Source organism: Salminus brasiliensis, chromosome 15, assembly GCF_030463535.1.
Source record: "Salminus brasiliensis chromosome 15, fSalBra1.hap2, whole genome shotgun sequence".
Classification (NCBI taxonomy): Eukaryota; Metazoa; Chordata; class Actinopteri; order Characiformes; family Bryconidae; genus Salminus; species Salminus brasiliensis.
The window spans coordinates 9,280,235-9,303,627 of record NC_132892.1 but is presented as its reverse complement, the minus strand read 5'-3'; the positions used below and the strand labels follow the sequence as shown (position 1 = coordinate 9,303,627).

Sequence of the window (23,393 nt, the reverse complement as noted above, 5' to 3'; positions counted from 1 at the left end):
TATGCTGCACAAAAAACATCTGTATGTAAAAATATGGAAATTTCACTATATGGTCCTTTAAACTCAGACCCCTAATTAGTGGCCATTTGCACAGATGCTTTCTAATCCTGGACCTAGAGAGAAATAATGGATGCATGAATAGGACATCATATACTCCAATATGTGATGACCATTAAAAACAAAAACAAAACAAAAATCCAATCTTTGCTAAAAATCTACAGACATTTGAATCTCTTGAATACTCAGATTTTCCTCCTCACTGCGATTCATCTTTTCACCCTGCCAGAGCAGCACTTTCTCATAGCTGGTGTTATTGCGCCCTCTGCCGGTCCCTAATATCGGTCCAACAACACTGCCAAGTCGACTGTAACAGTGGTTTTCTGCGCTCAATCACTGTTGATTGAACACATCGTTTTATTTGTCAGGTTACAGAACATAAACGTCGAGAATGCAATTTAGGACCGCAAAATTGACTCGGTTCTTCGAGTGACTCACAAGGTCAACTGAATCAATAAATTAAGTTATTATTATTATTATTATTATTATTATTATCAATATAATAACAACAATAATAACACAATTCAAATTTTAGGAATAACATGATATTTTATCTGACTATTGCCGGCTCTCTCTTTCTGCTGCGTTTTGCCTTTGCAAACAACATACAAGAAGTAGCAGTGATATCATTCTCGCTCACTCGCCTTTTTTTATGTAAGCAGGTAATAAACAAAAGGGCAATTAAATAAAAATATATGTTTAAAAATGTGATCGGATGAATCGACGAATCAGATGTGAAGGAATCAGTTTACTACATGAGAATCAAACGCTCCTGATTCTAGCGATGGGCGAATTAAAGCTTTATTCAACACTTACTTAGTTACTGTAATACTCATTATCTTAAAGCCATACAAATGAGTTTGAAAATGACACATTTGTGATTTTGCTGCCCGGCTATTAGTTTTCATCGAACTGACTTTTTCAATTTAAAAAAAAGCTATGATCGATGACCAATGTTATTTAGTATCGGAGCCCAGCACGCTGTCCTACCCACGGTTATAATATATATATATATATATATATATATATATATATATATATATATATATATTATATATATATATATATAATTATTATATATATATAGAGATTATTATTATTTATTTTATTATTATTTTTTTTTTTTGCAAAATCGGAATGTCCCACCTACAGTTTCAATTAAGCTGCTGTACGATATGACAGGGCTCTATGAGAAGGAAGCACTCATCGATAGAAGCCCTGTTGACATTATCAAGAGGCAGTTCTCCTCACTGGGAACCATCAGTGAAGCACGACTGAACTTTGAGACACCTGCATTTGAATCTCGACACAGAATCGACACGTCAGTATCGAGCGATTCATCAGTACCCGACACTGAAATGAATCGGCGCATTTTCTTTAGGCAAACACACGGCTTCAAAAGTGTCAGATGACTGTTATCCTACCATTGTTGTTTGTACATAAAACATTAAAATCCCGACGCGAGCTCAAGCCGGCTGCTGCTCCTTTAAGACTCCAGCTCGATTCCGGGGTGTCCGCGCCGGTCTTTCCGCAGCTCCACCCTGCCGCCGCCGCCGCCGCTGCCGCCGCTTATTGTTTTCATCCTTCACCCCGGTTCGGGTCATGGCTACTCATTCCGCTGACGAGTCCTTCCCTCTGCACGGGCTGCTCCCTAAGAAAGAGACTGGCGCCGCTTCTTTCCTGACCCGCTTTCCAGAATACGATGGACGGGGTGTTCTCATCGCCGTCCTGGACACGGGAGTGGACCCGGGGGCGCCCGGCATGCAGGTTAATCCGAGAGCGCTGCTGGGGGAGCGAGCAGGCCGCGTGATTGATTTCAGTAGCCCCGCTTTTTAGCACACACACACACACACACACACACACACACAGCGCCGTTTAGGCTTAAATGGCCCAAAACGACTCTAGCTCGCCATGTGCTCACTCTCCTCAACAGCGTTTCCCATACAGCCGCCTGAACGGCATGACAACAAGCTGTGTCATCCTTAACGGACAAGTGATGCTAACCGGCTAGCTGGTTAGCTTCGGCGCTGCTGACTGAGGAGTGTAGGGTTAGCTGTGAGACTATCAGCAGTGATTTTAAGCGGTGTTAGAGTCACGTAGAGACATAGCAGCCTCTCCCTCTTGTTATTTGGTTATATCTAATGTGTGTATTTGTGTGTTTGGGGGTGTATTTGTTTTACGGCTAGTCGCCAACTGTCTTGTGGCACAAAGCGGTATAGCTACAACCTCAGTGAAGCTAGCTAGCTACGTTAGCCGGCAGTTGGCTGTTTTTCCTTTGTAGATATCTCCCTGAGAAGAGACCCGGTTAGACCTGAATAGTAACACATTTCCTAACCTCTCTAACATGGCACCACAAATATAGCATAGCTAGCTAACACTAAACCGATCTGGTGCCGTTAAGAGAGGAGAGTATTGTGGCGAGGGCCCTGAAAGCGGCCGGGCTTTGGCACACACCGCAGAAAGAGGATCAAGCACCTGTTGCCAGATTCTCACCCCAACTGTCAGGAGTTCTGCTCACGCTTTTCTTCTTCAGTAAAATGGCCAGACTTCCCTAAAGCTTCCACAGTATCTCTAAACACTACTGTAGACGTGGGCATCCGAGACTTTGAGCCCTTGAAACACTGGTGTGGTTGTTTAGTTAGGAGTGTAACTTAACTTATCACAGAGATCATATATCGATTCAATATGGATCCGGTGGTGTTTTTATTTTATTCAATGCAGCTAAAATCAGGAGTGTCTGTAGATTATGTTTATATCTCAGTTTTCATGTTCTTTGAATGTTCAACCTTGTAAAGTACATATTTCATACTTTAATAGTGTCTCAATTGAATGCTTCAGAAGCAGCTTGCTAGTTATGTTACACTAGTACAGTACGGCCGGCTGTGTGAATAACATGTCGAGCCAAAGGCTCAAATATGGGCCGTTGTTGATCTCCCTGCATTGGTTTTTAACCCCCCCAGCCATCATGCATGTGTGTGTATACTGTATGTGGAGTCATGTGGAGTCCTAGATCACTGACTGACTTGAACTGTCCTGCCTAGACCACAACAGAGGGGAAGCCCAAGATTGTGGACATCATCGATACAACCGGCAGTGGAGATGTCAACATGTCCACGGTGGTGGAGCCCAAGGAGGGAACGGTGGCTGGACTCTCTGGACGCACACTCAAGGTTGGGGGATGAGCATAAGGACTTTTTATAAGTCTGCACGTCCACACACCACATTGTTTCACCGCTCAGCTTCTCACATTGCATCACTCAATGCTGTAACCCAATCACTATCGTATCCTGCCCGTCATGTTTGCACAAGGGCTAACATTGGCTTTGGTTTCATTCATCAAAGCACTGGGTTAGTTTGCTTAGCTTTCAAACATTCCTTCTTTTTTTTTGCAGATCCCTCCAGCCTGGGTGAATCCGTCTGGGAAGTATCACATCGGAGTTAAGAACGGTTATGAGTTTTTCCCTAAAGCTCTTAAAGAGAGAATACAGGTAAGGTGAAATATATTTTCAGTGACTCTGTATGTGGATATTGGAATGAACTGCACAAATGAATGTCATTATGGGATGCTTACATAGTTTTACATAGTGTAGGGGCTTACTTAAAGCTGCTCTGAGAACATCTTGTAAATTGTGCAGACCAAATCAGTGTCATATACAGGGGTGTCGTATGGTGAGGAAGGGAAAGTTAAGATTATTCTTGGGGCCTGTGACTCACAGAACCCCTACAAACTATATTTATAGAGTATATTGGGAGAATTGTTAGTTATGGGGCTCAAAATTCCTGACCACGCCCCTGACAATAACTGCAGAGTAACACCAGTAGCACTGCCTTGTTGTTTGAGTGATTTTTATTATTATTATTATTTTAATAATATTTCCTGAGTTAGAATGTGTCATTAAATATTCATATTCTGCCCAAATAGATGCTTCTCACATCTGTGTTTTTAAAATTCACCTACCTGGTGCATCACTGTCCCTTACTAGGTTCAGCACTATAGCAGCTTGTTTGATTGTAGGAGCTAGAAAACGAAATTCAAGTATATTTGAAGTATGAGGTGCGTTCCTGAAAGTAGTAGTGTCTCCTATTGGTTCTGACAGGTGTATAAACATTTTAGTTTACTCTGTATTTGTTTATATTTATCACTACTTAAAATATGCTGCCCTCCTGCTGGTTGAATGAGGTACCGCCAACCTGTGCGTTTACAGTCATTCTGATTTGGTTTATTGAAAACTGTATTATGTGCTCATACAGCTCTTACGATTTGCCACAGACTTAAATTGCCTTTTTTATTTGTGCCATGTTTGGGGGGGAAAACAAATCTATGATGCCTGATGTTTTCTTTCTAAAAACTACCAACCTTTAAAATCTAGTATTTTAAATTCAGCAAACTACTACAAAAATACAAAATACTTCATATTTCTGCATCACACAGACTAGGCATTCTTTTGGTTATAAAATGTTATGCAGTTGCATTGTTTGGACACCAGAGTCTGCAAACAACTAGCACTCTAGATCATGTAGCAACATGGCTGCAGTTATGCTTTTTCCTAATTCACATTTGTTTTCAAAATATCATAATATTAACTTGCCAAGTGTTGTATCAAATCATAGGTTGATTGTATTGCTCCACCCCACGCTGTACTCTCAGTCCACAGTGTAGTACAATCAAAGGGAGCTGAACAAATAAACAACATATTTTCTACAGGAAATGTTCAATAGATAGGATAGATTCACAGCACTTATACCTTTTGTGTCCTTGTTTTTAAACTAGAAAGAGCGCAAGGAGAAGACGTGGGATCCAGCACACAGAGCTGCGTTGGCAGAGGCCAGCCGCAGGACCGAGGAGTTTGATCTGGCTCACCCCAACCCCTCACAGGTCAGTTTAATCTCACTGAAGCACAGTAAGCACTTCTAACATTGTCTATATAGTCATCACAGACTGGTCGTTTAGCATTATATCGGACATGGCCAGATGCTGCTTGTTCCTTTCTTTGTTGATGCTGTCATGCCAAAATGATCTAATTATGTTTTACAAAGCAGATGTATATCTTGTATGGATGTATAAGGCCCTGTGCCTAGTTGTTCAGCAGCATAATGTGGTGCATGTTGTGGTTGAGATTAGGGTGAAATCTCAATCTTTTGGTATCTGTTTGATGCCAAATAGTTTGAAGCAGTGTGATGTAAACATAAATGGAAGCCTAAATTGCTACCTTTTGTTTTTGCTAGTTCTATGACCAAACCAATTTTACAGCTGAATGAACGTGCCTGGCTCGGATGACGGCGAGAGGCAGAGATTTGACAGGCAGCTACATACACTATATGTTCAAAAGTATCCAGACACATTTTTAATAAGAATTTCCAATAGAACAGGATGCTCTGGAGCTTCCATTCATGCTGTCTGTAAATTCACTATGCCAAATGCCATCCAGTAGATAGAGGGGTATAAAGCCCCACAGGACTGGGCTGTGGAGCAGTGGAACTGGTAATGCTCATGGGATAAGTTTAAGTGACTATCTATAATGAATCATTCATTATCAGTACCTGACCCCACTAATGCTCTTACGGCTGAAGCCATCAAATCCTCCCAGTAATGTTCCAAAATCTAATGTTAGGCCTTTTGCAGAAGAGTGAAGGCTGTTCCTGCAGCAAAGTGTAAACAAAGTCTCTAATATAACACTTGATTTTAAATGCAACTCTGGAGGAGCAGGTGTCTACATACTTTTTGGACATAGTGTAGTTCTTATTCTTGCACTCTACAAATACAGCTCTGTATGGACTGTAATAATGTGATGCTAAAATGCTGTTGCATACATGTTTTGGCTTGTGGTTTGGATGTTAGATGGAGAAACTACAGAAGGAGGAGTTGCAGTGCCACACAGAGCTGCTTGGTGCTATGGAGAAGAAGTACAGCGACCCTGGTCCAGTGTATGACTGCTTAGCCTGGCATGACGGCATCACCTGGAGGTCAGAAACATTTTTGTTGTTGTTGTTGTTGTTTAGGGGGGAGGGCTGCTTGGTTTATGTGGTTAGAATAATAAAAAAAATCTAGGGTTACATTTTCTTCAGTTATTTAATTCTGGTGACTTGCCGATCAGATCTGTAATCATCTCTTGGTACAAACGGCCAATCGCCGGTATTAAACGAGGGCATGGCAGGATGCTACATTAACCCTTAAAGGCAGATTTGGTATTGCATCATCTGGTAGGGCTTCTGTAATGTCCCCTACACTCGAGATGAAATGTACTTTTTGGAATCAACCACATTTAAAATGCTGTCGAACTCTGAGAGTGTGAATTCCCATACAGAACTGCACTGTGGAGCTCAAAGTGGAATCACAACCAAAAAGACCTGCTTATGTAGCGCTATAAACGGCATCGCTTTGGACATTTGAGCAGAACAAATTATATAATGCGGTTCCATGTAAACCAGGAGGTATTTATTAATGTTTTATTCATCACTCTTGGGGTATATGTGTATCTGCAGGGCAGTGGTGGATACGTCCGAGAAAGGAGACCTGGCATCATGTACTGTGTTAAGCTCGTACAGAGAGAGACAGGAGTATGCCACGCTGGGAGACGCTGAGATGCTTAACTACTCCATAAACATCTACGACGAGGGAAATACACTCTGCATTGTTACAAGTGGAGGTGAGAAATCACAAGCAGGGCTGTGTGGCTGAATAAGTGTGAAAAGTCAGAAGCAAATCAGTTCCTGTTTTCAAAAGAGCTTCAACAAACATTAATGATAACTTTTATTTGATTTCTGCCAATAAATTGCTTTCTAAATTGTCTGTAGCATAAATATGATACAGTGCCTATTTTACCAAGTGTTCTTTTATCTTTTTTATTAAAAGCTGTATATTCTGCATGCTGTTTCATTGATTGCTGGTGTGTGTCAAAGGTGCTCATGGGACACACGTTGCTAGCATTGCGGCAGGCTACTTCCCCGAGGAGCCAGAAAGGAACGGCATAGCCCCTGGTGCTCAGATCCTGGCCTTGAAGATAGGAGACACTCGCCTGAGCACCATGGAAACAGGCACTGGTCTCATACGAGCGGTAGGAGCTCACAGATTGAACAGAAAACTGTTTCTGTTTTGCTTTTTGGTTTAGTTTTCTGTGTGTTCGTAAGTTTTGTAGTGCCACGTTCATTCCTGTTACTCCTTTCAGATGATTGAGGTCATCAACTACAAGTGTGACCTTGTGAACTACAGCTACGGGGAGGCAACACATTGGCCAAACTCAGGGTGAGCCATAGAGCAATTGCTTCTACTGCTTTTGAGGACAGCTAATGACTATTTAAAGCTATTACTCTCTTAATCTACCATTCTTAGCTAATTATACCTTCATTATTTCATCCTTTGCATTATCCAAATTGTAGCCATTAAAAAAATCCAACTGAATCACCCACAACGCTTCCTATCTTGTATCTTGTAAAGCATTGACAGTAAAACAGTACATCAGTATACTTTAGACACTTTAGATACTTTAGATACTCTTTAGACAAAAAGCTTTGGGGCACCTACAGAGGCTGTTGGAAATATCATTCCATTCATAATCCATAGGCATTAATATGGAGTTTGCAGCTCTAACAGCAGGTTTGGATCTCTTTTATGCACCTTAGCACTCAGCGTCTCCACTCTGAAACTTTACATTGTCTGCCACATCGTCACTGAGTTGCTGTGGTTCCTAAACTCTTCAATTTCTTAATAAAAGCACTTACAGTTGTTTGTGTAATATGTAGAAGTATAGAAGGAAGAAGGAAGTTTCACAAACTGACTTATTTTATATATATATATATATACTTTTGTGAGCCTCCTCTCACCCTGTTCTTTAATGACCCCACAAAACCACCACAGAGCAAGTATTATTTGGATGGTGGGTCATTCTCCGCATTGCAGTGGTACTGACATGGTTGTGTATGGGTCTGTGTCGGGCTGGTACGAGTGGATCATACACAGCGGTGCTGCTGGAGACTCTAAACACTTCAGCATCACTGCTAAACTGAGAATAGTCAACCAACCAGAAATATCCAGCCAACTGCGTCCCGTGGGCAGCGTCCTGTGAGGATGATGCACAATGCTGCTTTTAAGTATCCAAATTATGATTGTTGTGGCATTTTAAAATGACATCACTTGCTCTGTTGAACTGTGGGTGGAGCCTTTGAGGATGTGACTATGGCTATATGTGAATATGTGTCCAGAACCACATGTTATAATGCTAAGCAATATGTCAAAATAATCTTAGTATATATAACTTATAATAACTTAGTATAGTGGGATGTGGCTTTGGATGCAGCCTTTGGGTTCCTGGCACATAGAATGTTTAATTGTGAAATGACTCTGAAATCATACAGGTGATTGAGAATATTGGTTAAATATGTGTAATTTCCTGAAGGAACTGTGAATGATGTGATATGTTTTTGCTGTTTTGAATGTGTGATCTGTAACTGAAGAAGTCCTTGTATGTTTGTGTGTATGTGTACACCTTCAGGAGGATCTGTGAAGTGATCAGTGAGGCAGTGCAGAAACATAATGTCCTTTTTGTGTCAAGTGCTGGGAACAACGGGCCATGCCTGTCCACTGTGGGCTGCCCTGGAGGAACCACCAGCAGCGTCATAGGTCAGTTATCTTGGTAAATGGGAAGGCAGCCAATTAAATATTTACAAAGCAGTGTGCAGTAGTGACTGCTACTGTATGCTAAGCCCTGAGCTTCCAGTTCAGATGTCTATAGTGCAGCAAAGAAAATGGGTCAGCCAAGGCATCTATAATTTGTCTTATTTTATTTTGTTTATTTATTTTTTGGTACTTTTGGAAGTAATGGAAGCTTGCCACGAACCACACTAAAGTATGTCAGCCAGCTAAACATAATAGCAGTGGCCACCTTTGATGCCTGATTTCTTATCAAACAGTTTTTTTGTGTTTTTTTTTTTTTTGTTGTGTATATATATAAAATTCACCACCTCTTGATCTGTCTTCAGGTGTTGGAGCATATGTCACCCCTGACATGATGATAGCTGAGTATTCGCTGAGGGAGAAGCTGCCCCCAAATCAGTACACCTGGTCCTCGAGAGGCCCTAGTACAGACGGCGCTCTGGGGGTCAGCATCAGTGCCCCAGGTGGTGCTATCGCCTCTGTGCCCAACTGGACGCTTCGCGGTACTCAGTTGATGAACGGCACATCAATGTCCTCTCCTAACGCCTGCGGAGGCATCGCTCTCATACTCTCAGGTACAGAGATGGAACTTGGACTTGTGTTGACTTATTCCTAATCCAAAATGTTTCCTCCTGTGAATGTCCTCTGTGCACGGCTATGATGTGTGATGCACTGTTTTGTGTGTTGTTTCTGTATTTTAGAATTGACTAAGTGGTATTAGTAACATGTGGGCACACACAAGCTCTTGTTTGTTTGCCCCAAATGTTTGAATGATTGAGAACTGATTGCTGTTCCTCCAAAAAATTGTGATCTGGACTCCTTTTAAAGTGGGCCATGGTGCATCCCAGAGCATATGTCGAAGCTGGGTTCAGATTATAGATTTGTTTTTGTGCTTGCTGTTTTAGACTTGAATAGCTCTCGTAAACGTCTTGGATTCTTAGATTGACTGAACTGGTGGTGATGTGTGAATGTTTGTTTATCAGGTCTGAAGCAGAATGAGGTGCGGCCCACAGTTGCAGCTGTGAGACGTGCTTTGGAAAATACGGCCCTGAAAGTGGACGACATTGAAGTATTTGCGCAGGGTCATGGCATTATTCAGGTACTTCAGCACAAGGGCTGTTATAAATAAATCAAAATGAATGATTGAATTAATAGATATATCGATAAACATTATTATTGTGTTATGATTCAATACTGTATTAATTCTCAAACACAGCTTTTTTTTTCTTCTTCTTTAAATGAAAAGTTCACATGCAAAGATTGGTTGCAGTCTTTGGTTAATTTTGTGATGGTGTTTTTATGACAGTTTTCCTTAAATTGTAAATATCTTCTTACAGTATTGCAATAAATCATCATATATTGAATCGTATCCACTGTAGCGTGATTCGTATTGTATCGTCATGTTCTTGTCAATACACAGCCCTACTCAGCATTGTGCATTTGTGCGTACCCTTACTTTTCTGTCTCTTGTAGGTGGACAGGGCATTTGACTACCTCATGCAGCATGCCTCTTCCCCCACTGGTAGCCTGGGCTTTGCGGTTACTGTCGGAAATCATCGAGGCATCTACCTCAGGGACCCCATCCAAGTGTCCGGCCCCAGTGATCACGGAGTGGGCGTTGAGCCGTTTTTTCCTGAAAACACTGGTTAGATTTGCTACTACTGTGTCTTAACTGGAGGATTTAAATATATAATATTAAACATGGTAGCAGCTAGAGAAACATAGAACTAAGCAAAAATCCTCTATTTTCTAAATCTTATCTGGGTTTGTGGAGTTGGCGTTGTACATTGCTGTGTGTGATGAGCTTCTGCTATAGAGCCTAGAGCTATGCAAGAGCACATTCTATTGACCTGCTGTTTAGTTGCATCTCGTTTCCCTTGCGTTCAAGTTTCCACCAATACCTTGTTCATGGGATTACCATAGTGTAGTGCATTTAAAGCAAATTTGAGGACAACTGTCATAGTATAAAAACAATCATATGCATAAAAGCTGAAACTTTATCCAACCAGAACAGTGAAGAGTTCAACAACTTTGCATTATTTATTTATTTGTAAGCAATGTTTATTTACTGATTATACCCCACTCACCTTTTCATTATTTAAAAAAATCTTTATGGTACCAGACACAGTTATCTATATCCCAAGGTCCTATTAAAGCTGTTGTCATGTCATTAGTCTGTCTTAAGGTAAAAGGTTAAGTCATTGTTCTTGATTTCTCCTGCTTGTCTCACCATGTTTCACATCAGTTCTTGCCTATCTGTGGCTGACTGCTCTTGTCTGCTCATGTTTTGTAGAAAACTCCTTGCGGATCTCTCTGCAGCTGCACCTGGCACTCACCTGCGCCGCTCCCTGGGTGCAGTGTCCCTCACATCTGGAGCTCATGAACCAATGTCGTCACGTTAACGTCCGCATTGACCCACAGGGTCTTCGAGAGGGTCTGCATTACACTGAGGTTAAACTACTATATACTACTGTACACATTTATTTGAAATATTGGACAGATCCCAGATGTCCAAGGGTAGTGTTGTGTGGTGGTCATCTGGGATAACGTGATCTTTGTCATGCCGACCTAAACATTGTGTTTGCTCATCAGGTGTGTGCATATGATACATCAGCTTCCACTGCTGGTCCTCTGTTCAGAGTGCCCATAACAGTTATAATCCCGACAAAGTACGTATAAACAGGCCTGTGTTCTCCCCTCTTTGTTTGTCTGTCCTGTCTTTTGGTGACGTTTCTTTTTAAACTGTGTGTGACTGGTGTGTGTTTCTTGTGTAGGGTTACAGAGAGTCGAAATCAGGAGATCTCCTTCACAGACGTACATTTTAAACCAGGCCAGATACGACGCCACTTCATCAGTGTCCCTCAAGGGGCCTCCTGGGCAGGTAGGCAAGTGTGTGCTTGAGTTTGTGTTTGTGTACATGGGACAGAAAGATGGAAGGAGAGAAGATATATCTAATGCTGAAATCGAGTAGACAAAGGTTCATATGCATTTTTCATCATTTCATTCTGTCCTGTCCATCTCTCTGTCTTTCGTTCTCAGAGATCACGTTAACCTCTCACTCCAGTGATGTGTCCTCCAAGTTCGTCCTCCATGCGGTGCACCTGGTGAAGCAAAGGGCTTACAGAGCGAATGAGTTCTACAAGTTCTCTTCCCTGTTGGAGAAGGGCTCTCTCACAGAGGCTTTCCCTGTTCTGGTACAGAATACTGCTGATTTGTTCATTTTGAGAATTGATTGATTTAATTAAATGATTATTGTTTAACAGTATATCTTATAGTGTCAGAAACTACATAAACAGAACAAAGGTTTTAGGCAAGTGTGTGCTAGGCTTATATATGCTTGGACCATGCTAATTGCAGGTTTCCATTGTGTATTTACATTAATATGTATTAACCCAATGCAAAATTGGGCAAGCCAACTTTGGACACCATTGCACCAGGTACATGTGGCGCAAAAAAAAAGGGGCAATATTTTAAATTTAGCTTGACTGACTGTTGCTTTAATAACATATTAAAGGGCCAAATTTATTTTCTCAAGACAAAATTGTATGTTGTCAGTGTATGTAAACACTGTTCAAGTTTTAAAATGCACTGTTTACTTTAAAGTCCATACAATCCATGTATGGAAACTAAGGTGCAAAAAAAGAAGCTTGGTTTGAATTCACCGTTTCTGTAATGTCACAAGGATCAACTTGTTTACATATTGTGCAGTTACACATTTTTTAAAAAAATGTGAAAAATGGTCACGTAAAATGTTATAACATTATAATTGGAGCGCTAATAACCCTATAACATGCAAGAAAAATGAAGAATATGGGCTCTTTAAGCCAGCCCTTTATTGAATGTTGTGTATGCCTTTTGTATCTCTCTCTTAGCCTGGTCGGACAGTAGAGATGTGTGTCGCTCGCTGGTGGGCTAGTCTTGGTGACGTCACTATAGACTATACCATTTCTTTCCATGGGCTGCAAACGTCTCCCTGTCCCCTCCATATCGTAAGTATCAGCAGTTCAAATTGCAGCAGAGCTTATAACCAAGTTCTGCATATTGTGTTGTTGATCAGCTGGTAGTGTTATGTACAGTAGCTTGCCTATAGATTTTGACCTAGTAATTTTTGGTATAAATATAAAAATAATAATACATTAAAAATATCTTTAATTGGGTTGTTTTGTTTTTTCTTTTTTCCCCCTGCCAGCATGCTTCCGAGGGCATATCCAGTTTTGAAGTGTCATCTCCAGTTAGGTATGAGGAAGTCTCCCCCACAATCACCCTGAAAAACTGGGTGCAACCGCTCAGGTGACTTCACCTTATATTTGATTGTGAAACCTGGTGTGACGTAAGTTTATTTGAACACACAAAGAACACTTTAGAGAAGCAGTGGCTGAAAATACCACCGTGTGAAGGATTCAGATGTTAAACACTTGCAGATGAAGTGCTCTCTCACTAGACACGTTTGAAAATAACAGTCTCTCAGTAAGAAAAGAAAAAGGCTCTCTCTAGAGAGAGAGAGCACTTAATGGCTGTTCTCAACTGCTTGATCTGTCTTCATTAAATATTTATTGGTCATTTCCTGTGTGTGGCCTTATTTTCCCCCCCTCCACAGGCCAGTAAGTTCTAAAGTGAAAGCCCTAGGCCTCAGAGACGTCCTGCCCAATAGCCGTCAGCTTTATGAAGTGGTCCTTACGTATAACTTTCATCAGGTATGCAGACAGCACTCCATGTTTATACACTACGAATGCATGTTTCAGTGTATAAGATAATTATTCCTTGTTTTGCAGCCTAAAAGTGGAGAAGTGACCCCTAGCTGTCCACTATTGTGTGAACTGCTGTATGAGTCGGAGTTTGACAGTCAGCTCTGGCTTCTCTTCGACCAGAATAAGAGACTCATGGGCTCTGGAGATGCGTATCCTCACCAGGTATATTGGCGTTTATTGGCGCTCTGCATTTAACCCAACATTCTCCTCTGCGCTCTGCATTTAACCCAACATTATCTGTTGCGCCACACCAACCACATAGAATGAACTTCTACATAGAATGTAGATTCTATGTAGAAGTTCATTCTATGTGGTTGGTGTGGCGCAACAGATAACACCACTACCTGCCACTGAGCTACCACACCATGTGGGAGACTGGGGTTCGATTCCCGGTCTGGGTGACTATGCTGTGCTACACCAATAAGAGTCCTTGGGCAAGACTCCTAACACTATGTTGGCCCGCCTCTGTAATACAAGTAACCTTGTAAGTCGCTCTGGATAAGAGCGTCTGCTAAATGCCATAAATGTAAATGCAAATGTTGAGTTGACATACATGGCATATTCTGCCATCTCTGCAGTTTGTTTCAGTGAGCTATGCATGAAATGTAGGGATGTGCAAATCCAATACTAGGATCGGATATCGCTTCAGATTCTCAAAATTTGCTGAATAGAGATTACATGCTTTTTCACTAAATATCAGTAAACTCCAGATTTACATCCGCCATCACCATTTTTAAAAGGCCTTTTCAGTGTTGGAGAGACAGAGACGAGACCTGAACTGTTTGATTGGAGGCTTGCGCCTGTAATGGAGGACAGCCGAGAGGGGCAGGGTAATGATGTCACTGCCACAGCTGGTCTTGTATAAGGAGAACCTTATATAAGGTCGTAATAAAATTCCTGAGCCTAGACAACACTGTGCCAAGATCCAGCATCATTAATAGGTTTTGTGACAAACAGCAATTTAGCTCATTTATATCTGTGTCCATTAGATTTGTAAAGTAAAGTAATGTGTAAGTCAATCCTGATGCCTTTAAGTCTCTCCCACATGGTGCGGTATATGGTTTATTAATTCAACAATGATATAAGATTGGTATCAGGTATATAAGCTTGTACATCGGTATTGGAAGAGAAAAAGTCGGATTGGTGCATCCCTAGTGAAAATTTCATATTTAATTCCGTTGTGGTTCGAGGATGTATCTGCCAGTGCATAAACTATATTTTCTGTTTTGCTTATTATGCTTACTTTATCTTCATCCCCCAACAGTACTCTCTGAAGCTGGAGAAAGGGGACTACACCATCCGCCTGCAGGTTCGCCATGAGCAGCAGAGTGAGCTGGAGCGGCTGAAGGACCTGCCTTTCGTGGTGTCCCACCGTCTCTCCAACACACTGAGCTTGGACATCTACGAGACGCACAGAGCCGCTATGCTGGCTAAGAAGAAGGCTAACTCTCTCACCCTTGCCCCAGGAACCTCCCAACCATTCTATGTTACCTCCTTACCGGATGACAAGTGAGTTTTTTTTTTTGTTTTTGTTTTTTTTTATATATATATTTTTTTTTTATTTTTTTTTTTACCTTTTTTTAAATGTATTTATTTTCGGGGGGGTTGTTTACGTTTTTAATTTTTAAATTTAAGCACTTCATGTCTGGTGAAATAACATAAAATGGTCCAAAGCCCAGGGTCCTCACATGGTACAAAAGTAAACAGTAAACTGCCAGAGCCAAAACTGAAATATGCAAAAAAAGGCCTTTTTAGAGAACACTTCTTAGGTTAACTACGTACAGCTAGTCTGCAGAAATGGAGGCAAATATAAAACTTCAATACTTGTCTTTTCTGCGCTGTGTGGGGAACTAGCTGAAGAGATTATATCTTAGCACAGTAACTCTCTCACTTTCAAAGACTTGGCTTCCTTGCATGGTGCTTTTGAGTTAAAGCTGAAAGGTTAATCGAAATCTCAATTTTAATTGACCCAATTTTCCAGCCCCAGGATCTGCAGTTTCAATTAGCAATAACCTGCAGGTTTTACAAGAGGATGATTGAAAAATGATTGTGTGATCTTCCTGTTGATGACCAACCAAAAGCCTCCAATAATGCAAATGCAGAGTGGGACAAGGAAGCACAACTGTTAATTAACAAGCAGCTTTGACATTAAATGTCAAGGAAAAAAGATTGCTTAAAAAAAGACTGCAATAAAAACAGCATGTTTGGGAGTATTTTGGTTTTTGCATACTGTACAAAACTTCAAGCATTGGAGCTAACCTTACAGGACAACGCCACAAACCTCTAACATTTAAAGAAGCATCGCAGATGTCTATATGATGGGTGCCTGTCTGAGAGGTCTAGCCACAAACCCCCACCTTCCTCGAAGTTTCCTGGCCAGGCATACCTCGGTGACACAGACCTTTGAAAGCATCACTCTATTATTTGTTTTTCTTGTTATTAATTGCTGGCTTTTAATGTTGAATTTACACTGAATTTCATCAGTGAACCTTGAGATTTGTAGAAAGTTTGTGTTTTGATAGTTTTGATATATTTTGAGCTCTCCTTTTAATGTTTGCGTTAGTCTGAAGCTTGTTGAAAATTTAAATTACTCCAGAATGAGGAATCCATACTGAACTGCCCAGAAAGTAACAAGTTATGCAGTATGTTTTATTCACTAGTTCAATGTATGTCCTTTCATAAAATCTTATTATTTAGAACAACATGATGTAGGATTTTTACCTTACCTTAAGTTGTAACCGCTTTTTAATGCTCCATTGGCTTGTAATGGGGGAAAAATGGTGTCTGTGACAATGCCACTCTCAGATTCTGTAATATTACTGTGCCATGTCAGTCCATATGCTCCTGTCCTTAAAGGTGCTTTTGCTGTGGCGTAAAAGTGAATTACATTTTTCACCTGTTGGGGGAGCCCAACTGCAAAAAATACGATTTCTCGCGTAATGCTGTTTTAAAGGGTTAAAACTGCAGAGATTTCTTTAAGCCTTTTGGTGAACTAAAAAGATCGCCAATCAAGCCTGATGTTTCAATTTGGTGATGATGCTTCTCCCCTTATGTCCTCTTTTATCTTTCAGGGTTCCTAAAGGTACAGGTCCTGGGTGCTACATGACCGGTTCCCTGGTCGTGCCCAAGAACGAATACGGGAAAAAAGCAGTGAGTGGCTCTATTTGCCATCAACTTCTTCTACTCCAGTGGCTTTCACCACTGAGCTTCACCCATCACATATGTGGAGCAATCCGAAGCTTTGACCCTGTCCTTGTTTTGCATGTTGCTTTAAAACTCACTTTGTCCTGGTAGAGATGATGTTCACATGTCTTCAGGGTTTCTGATTGGGGAATATGCTGTGCTGCTTGGGCTTTTGCTTGTCCTTTTTGGTTCTAAGCGTGGATGTGCAATTTTCAGATCTGACGAAGCCATATGAAATTGGGTAGCATCAGTCCATCAATCAGTTTAGAAATGGGATTGTTAATGGGAACAACATAAAGCGCAATGTCTGATCTAGAAATTCTACATCTGTTCAGTGCAATTCACACACCTGCCAGATTTAACCCATTGTTCTCAGGGTTATCTGTTTTGAGATTGTGTCCGCTGTCTGTCCGTCCTGTCTTCTATTATTGCTGTTGCTTCATTGCTGATAGTTGAAAGAGGCTCTGCCGCCAGTGAATGATTTTAGTATGAAAGAGGCACAATTTCCCAGCAGAGAAAATGCTAATTGTTACTAGTTAGACTCAGAGTCTTTTTACATTGCCACCAGATTTAATATTGGGATAGAATGCTCACATTATAAAGAGATTAAATCAGTGCTTGCCACAACAAACAGAAATAAACTATAGACTTAGTTAGGCAAAGGGAAAAGAGAGAGAGTTCCAGAGATGGTGTGTGCCTGTTTTCTCTTCTCTCCCTCATTGTGTGTTATTCTGACCACCAGGGCCAAGCCTCAGCCAAACGACAAGGAAAATTTAAAAAGGTACTGGATGGGCTAGAGTTCTGTAAATACAATACTCAAAGGTACAGAATGATTAAACCTTATATAGGAGTGTGAATATTGCATTTGTTTACAATGGCAGGTGAGTTTATATGCTGCTGTATATCATCAGTAAAAAGCTGAACAACATGATAGCAGAAATGTCCTCACAAGAACTACCATGTCTGTCACATTCGGACATCACATCCTGACCATGTTTTTCATATTTGTCAGTCGTTGTCATTTTGCTGTTAACTCTCCACTGTATGGTCAGATTATTAAAGGTGCCATAGAATGTATTTAGTTAGTACTTCAGCTGTTTACCACGGTATGGTGAAGTATGATAACCAAAATGAGCAAGTGGTACTCAGGTACGGTACAAGGCAAAGTGCAAATGAGGTCCAAAATGAGGAATCTGTATTGCACTGCACTTATTCAGTACTAAAAGTGGTTTTATGCCCTCAATTAAAAACCACGTTATTTTGCCTCTGAATATTTTTATTGTAGGCTTGTGGGGGACTGGTTTACGTCACTGTGACGGCTCACAGGAGCCGCAGAACTGATTGTTGTTTTTTGTTTTTGTGGGAGGATGGGACTTGTGTCCCCGTGCTGTGTGCAGTGAGCTAGCTGAAAAGATAGTAGCTGGTTGACTAGTGTTAACATTTGGCCTAGCACAGGAACCAGCTCTCCTTGCCTGTTGCTTTTGAATTTTTCTTTTAATGTTTTAGCCTGAAGTTGCCCAGTTTGTTTTTAGGGAGCGGACGTTCGAGAAATCAGGAAAGAAAAAGCTTACTGGCTACGGAGCAGGTTTGAGTTGCCTCTTTGGGAAGGTGGCACTGGGAAAGTGGTGGTTGTGAGGCCTGGAAAGAAAAAAGCTTACTGGCTATGGAGCAGGTTTGAGTTGCCTCTTTGGGAAGGTGGCACTGGGAAAGTGGTGGTTGTGAGGCCTGGTTTGTTTGTTTTTTTTCTTTAAACTTTATACCAGAGTCTGTTGGTGATGTGCTGATTGTATCGGGAAACTGAATAAAGGTATCAAAAACATTTATAGTCTGTAGTGGCCAAGGTCATGACAGTTTTTCATTCTAGGGCACCTTTAAGTCTACATCCAACCTATTATGTGAATTATTTGATCAACAGTGTCCACAAATGTTCAAGCAAATCAAACCGTTTTTCTCCACTTATGACCAGGAAGTCGTGGTGGATCTGAGGCTGCTGTAGCTCATGGATAATGTAGTTTCAACAAGGTGGCCCATTAATTTGAATGTGTCCTTTGGTGCCTGTTTTAGGATGTGGTGCCAGTCCTCTATCACCTGATCTCTGCCCCCAACAAAACAAAGAATGGTGGAAAAGAGAAGGAGAAAGATGGAGAGAAGGAGAAGGAGAAGGATGTGAAGGATGAATTTTCAGAAGCCCTTAGAGACTTAAAGATCCAGTGGATGACAAAGTGAGTCCAGAATTTCTTTCGTTTTTTTCCATTTTTACCAGATCTGCTGCTAAACCTTTGCTGTGACTTACTTTTTGCTGTTCCCACACTGTCAGATTGGACAATAGTACCTTGTATGATGAGCTGAAGGAGAGCTTTTCAAATTACCTCCCTCTCCATGTCCAGCGACTGCATCAGCTTGATTCAGAGAAGGTATAACCCTGTCTCTCTCTTTTTTTTGTTAAATATACTCACCCACAACATGCTCTTGCCTAACTGCTTTACATTTTCTCATACAGGAGCGGTTGAAGCGTTTGAGAGACATTGTGGCAGCGGCAGACATTGTAATCTCTCAAATTGACCAGACTGCCCTGGCTGTCTACCTCACCATGAAGACAGACCCTCGTCCAGATGCAGCATCCATAAAAAGGTACACAAATCCTGGGGATGGACGTGTACGATTGTAGCATCATAGTGGCCTAATAAAATACATTTTCCACAGTTTACCAGTACATGGACTACTGTTTAGAAGTAGTTTGGATTATAATATTTCTTATATATTTATTTATTTTTTTTAGTTATGTAGTATGTATGAATATGGGAAATCATATTTTACAATAAACTGCTAAGTTGTAGGGTACTGTTATCAATTCAGTCCAACTTACTTCAGTCATACTCCTCTTTTGCAGTGATATGGAGAAACAGAAGTCATCGCTGCTCGATGCTCTGTGCAGAAAGGGCTCTGCTCTGGCTGACCAACTCATGCAGCCTCCAGCCCAAGAAGGGGCAAGTGCAAATGAGGTGGGCAGCTCAGATGAAGACCCTCAAGATGTGGCTAAGGCCCTGAGTGACACTTTTTGGGAAGTGCAGAAGTGGGCAGAGCTCACTGACTCTAAGGTACAGTATGAGAATCAAATTTGTGACCCCCCCCCCTCTTTTAATGAAGGGAATGTTGGATTTACCAGTGCTATGCACATTAAATATACAAAGTCAGGTTACTGCCACGACTGTCCTTGGTTAGTGTGAACCATGCCTCAATGCAAACAACTTTTAGAAGACCTCAGAAGGTGTTATAGAGATACATGAAAACAATTGTTATAAAAAGGTATAATATACTTAAACATACTTAAAAAGTCTTCCATGTAAATGGCACAAGGTTTCTATCTCATTACAGTTAACGATCATGATGGAATCACATACCTATCTGTGATTTGTGATTTATAAGATGATGCTTTTAGATTACAGGAAACAGTTCCACATGATTACTGTACTGTATATTGTGAAATAACTAAACACTATTAAAGTTCATAACAGGACTTTGAGGAACTGTTTGTATTTGTCTGTAATTGAGTTGGGTAACTGGCAGGCAACATTTTATTAGTGATAAATGCAGAAATCCAGGTAATGTTTTTTAAATAATTTTTTTAGAATTGAAGCTACATACCAATAGATCTTATTCATATTTTTCTCTCTTTGCAGGTTTTGACATTTTCCTACAAACATGCCTTAGCAAATAAAATGTATGGACGAGCCTTGAAATACGCATCCAAAATAGTAGAGGACAAACCCAGTAAAGAAAACTGGAAGAACTGCATCCAGGTATGGCATGATCTATGATTTGTATCATATACATAACCTGCAGAATGTGTCAAAGTAAATCTTAAAACCTTATTTTTTTTATCCCCCCATGTTCCAGCTGATGAAGTTGCTCGGCTGGATGCATTGCACCGCCTACACTGAAAACTGGCTTCCCATCATGTACCCCTCAGACTACACCCCCTTCTAAAAGGAAAGCAGCATTTCCACCCACACCCCCATTTTCCACACAACCCCAGTGCACTCCAACACACCTAACGACGGGACGCGCCTGTAAATGCAGCACCGCGTTTCGAAGCTAGACTTGACTGCCATTTTGGAAGCAGCCTCCTCTCTTCTTCACATGGTCTGACATGGATCCCACGATGCCTTCCTTTGTGCGTTGTCTCTCAGAACTGCACGGCACATCTCTCAACAGCCTGTCCTTATTGAATTACCATACCAGTCCATAACTCTTCAGTTTCAAATTCCTCCCTGTCAACCGTGCTTAATGACACAGTTCCTGACTCATTTGGTTATTCTCTGGTGTGGAAAAGGAACTTGACTGATGATACCAGTTTCCAGCTTTGGATCCTGTAACACACCAATGTTGTAACATGTATTGGGGACAAAGCATCTGCTCATTGGACCCCCCCCCTCCTCCTCAAGCCCTCAGCCATCAAATAGAGAGAGTGCTTGAACTATATATGGTTCCAAAAGGTCTTTTTTGAGGTGTGGAGTGCCATTCGCATTGCTTTGGGTTGACGATGGAGCCGGATTCGAATGTCTGAACCGATGTGTTGAAATGTAGAAACCGGTGTCATAATGCACACAGCTATATCAAAGGCAATATAAATATGTGTAAACCTAATTTTCCCTCATATACAGTATACATACAGTGCATGCATGTTTTTATAACGCTTACAAAATTGGTTGTGACTCAGAGCTCATAGCTTTTAGTCAAGTATATCAAAAGTGAATTGGACTGGGCTTTAGTACTATCAGATATCAGAGCCCATGTCTTGCCTTTTTAACGAGTTGTGAAATCACCTAGTATATCTGTCTTTGTGCTGGTTTGTTCTGTCTGTGTGGTTGTAGAAGTCTGAGTGAGTGAGTTTTTTTTTTTTTTTTTTTTTTTTTTTTTTTCCACCTTCTTCGTTTCATATGCCTACAAAGTCTTTGTCTGGCACACCAGTCCTCTTGCTTTTTATTCTTTTAATTTTTTTCCCCTTACCCCCCCAGTCAGGATGTTCTAATGGTAGGCCTGGTAGGTTCAAGTTATTGACAGAACACATCACACAGATCACTGCTGTAGTGTCATTACCTATAGAGTAGACGCCTGTATTTCCAACCCCTGGAAACTTCTCTGACTGAAGCTTCGGATGCTGAATCTGGATTAGTGAGTCAACAAGGTAATTTTGCTCTAAAAGAAAGCGCTCCATTACGAACTGGTTGGGTAAATGCTTGCGTCTCTCCATGTACTGATCTGTGATGCAGATTTCTTGGCATTCAGTGTCCCGTTTCCTTCGTCACTCTTAAGTTTAAGTCGTAGTTCAAGATGTTCTCTTCACAACTCACCAATCCAGTCTAGTATAGTATCTAAAGCTTATTGGTACACTCTGCAGAAGCGGAGTTTTGGGGCAGCTGTTTAATTTCTGATCAAGACGTTAAGCTAGACTGTTTCTTTTGAAGGAGTTTGGTTAGAGAAGACCGTGTTCACAAGTTCACAAGCCAGCAATACATCCTCTCTCTCTTTTTCATGAAAACTACCTGCAACTGCAAATGAATGGATTTGGAAGAGTTGGAATCTAGATTACGGTCACAATCTTAAGCGAAGACTGTTAAGATCGTTGTAGGCGTCAGCAGTGCTCACCAAAGGAATCTTAAGCTTTTGTTTTTTCTTTTTCTTCAGATGGTTCTTGTTGACTTGTGTGCTGAAGGCATCTTTTCTTCTTGTGTCCCTCTACGTCTGTGTTTGTTGTTTTGGTTTGGAATGACATTCAGGGTTCCGCTGGCACAACTTTTTTGCCAACTGCAGTTTCCTCAATAATGGCCTTAAAACGTCACAATCTGCGAAAACCGTCCGCCTCTGAGCACAGCCAGGGGTCTCATATCACTTGCTTGCTGTGTCAAAGACCTTAGGATATATTTATGGATGTCCTGTATTTATAAAGTTTAAAGCAAAAACTAGGTAATGCCAATATTTTAAAAATGTCATTTTAATTTGAAGCCTATGGTATGTGCTAGTATTATTTTATAACCATTATTCCTCAAGAGATGTATGGAAAGTCATGACAAGATATTTTGTTATCACAGTAAATGTTGGGAGTCATGTGATACGATGGAGATAATTCTGAATAAAACTATTTGAAACTGAAAGTGCCTAAATAATGATGTGACCCAGAATCTGCTGAAATCGAGATTACACAGTACCAAGCCATCCAAATCTTCCAGAGTTTTAAGAAAAAAATTAGGGCTCTGTTCACATGTTAAAATACCCAAATCCATTTTTTTCCACTAGATGATTTTTTTTTGTTTTGTTAGTTTATTTTTTTAATGTGACCTATATCCCAACTTTCGTCTGAACAGTTCTTACTATTAAGGAGTTTCGATGGCTGACAGCTGGGCTTATCACAGAGAATGTGTTTGAGCTCACTGTAAAAACGGCCCGTTATTCAACCACGACCACATTTTTTTGGAATAGCTAGGTCATATCAGTTTTTTTGATTGTCTGGACAACCAAAAACTACATGAAATCTGATTTTTCCAAATCGGATCCAAACTTTTGAAATGTGATTTAAAATCTGATTTGTTCAGATGCGTCTCAGTCTGGACAGTCTGGCTGTTCTGATTTCAAAGTAACAGACAGCAAGCACATTAAATCCAGAGCGACCTTCACAGCACCTGCTTCTGCGTATGAAAGCAGCTTGTTCAAGCCTACGTTGTTCCCACGGCTACCCATGCAGACAGGTTTGTGAT

General features: G+C 40.9%; 1 protein-coding gene across 2 annotated transcripts; it reads left to right on the top strand.

Moving 5' to 3' along the window:
- Nucleotides 1–1,426: 1,426 nt before the first annotated feature.
- tpp2 (tripeptidyl peptidase 2) lies at nt 1,427–23,144 on the top strand. 2 transcript variants are annotated; one of them, XM_072656777.1, is made up of 29 exons: nt 1,427–1,824; nt 3,099–3,227; nt 3,450–3,545; nt 4,829–4,933; nt 5,897–6,021; nt 6,541–6,704; nt 6,958–7,112; nt 7,224–7,300; nt 8,547–8,674; nt 9,034–9,282; nt 9,691–9,806; nt 10,181–10,352; nt 11,001–11,158; nt 11,300–11,376; nt 11,482–11,588; nt 11,747–11,901; nt 12,580–12,696; nt 12,897–12,997; nt 13,305–13,401; nt 13,480–13,617; nt 14,720–14,964; nt 16,527–16,605; nt 17,381–17,419; nt 18,703–18,860; nt 18,956–19,052; nt 19,139–19,269; nt 19,529–19,736; nt 20,319–20,438; nt 20,536–23,144. In XM_072656777.1, the coding sequence occupies exons 1-29, from the start codon at nt 1,660–1,662 to the stop codon at nt 20,623–20,625; spliced, it is 3,798 nt and encodes a 1,265-aa protein (XP_072512878.1). In that variant the 5' UTR covers nt 1,427–1,659; the 3' UTR covers nt 20,626–23,144. The 2 variants fall into 2 exon arrangements, with proteins under 2 accessions (XP_072512878.1, XP_072512879.1); XM_072656778.1 differs by lacking the exon at nt 17,381–17,419 and having other exon boundaries at nt 1,428–1,824.
- Nucleotides 23,145–23,393: the final 249 nt, after the last annotated feature.

Coding starts and splice junctions, on each gene's coding strand:
- tpp2 (XM_072656777.1), top strand. CDS start 1,660: ATGGCTACTCATTCCGCTGACGAGTCCTTCCCTCTGCACGGGCTGCTC. Junction 10,353..11,000: donor GTTTTTTCCTGAAAACACTG/GTTAGATTTGCT, acceptor CATGTTTTGTAG/AAAACTCCTTGCGGATCTCT. Junction 13,402..13,479: donor TTACGTATAACTTTCATCAG/GTATGCAGACAG, acceptor CTTGTTTTGCAG/CCTAAAAGTGGAGAAGTGAC.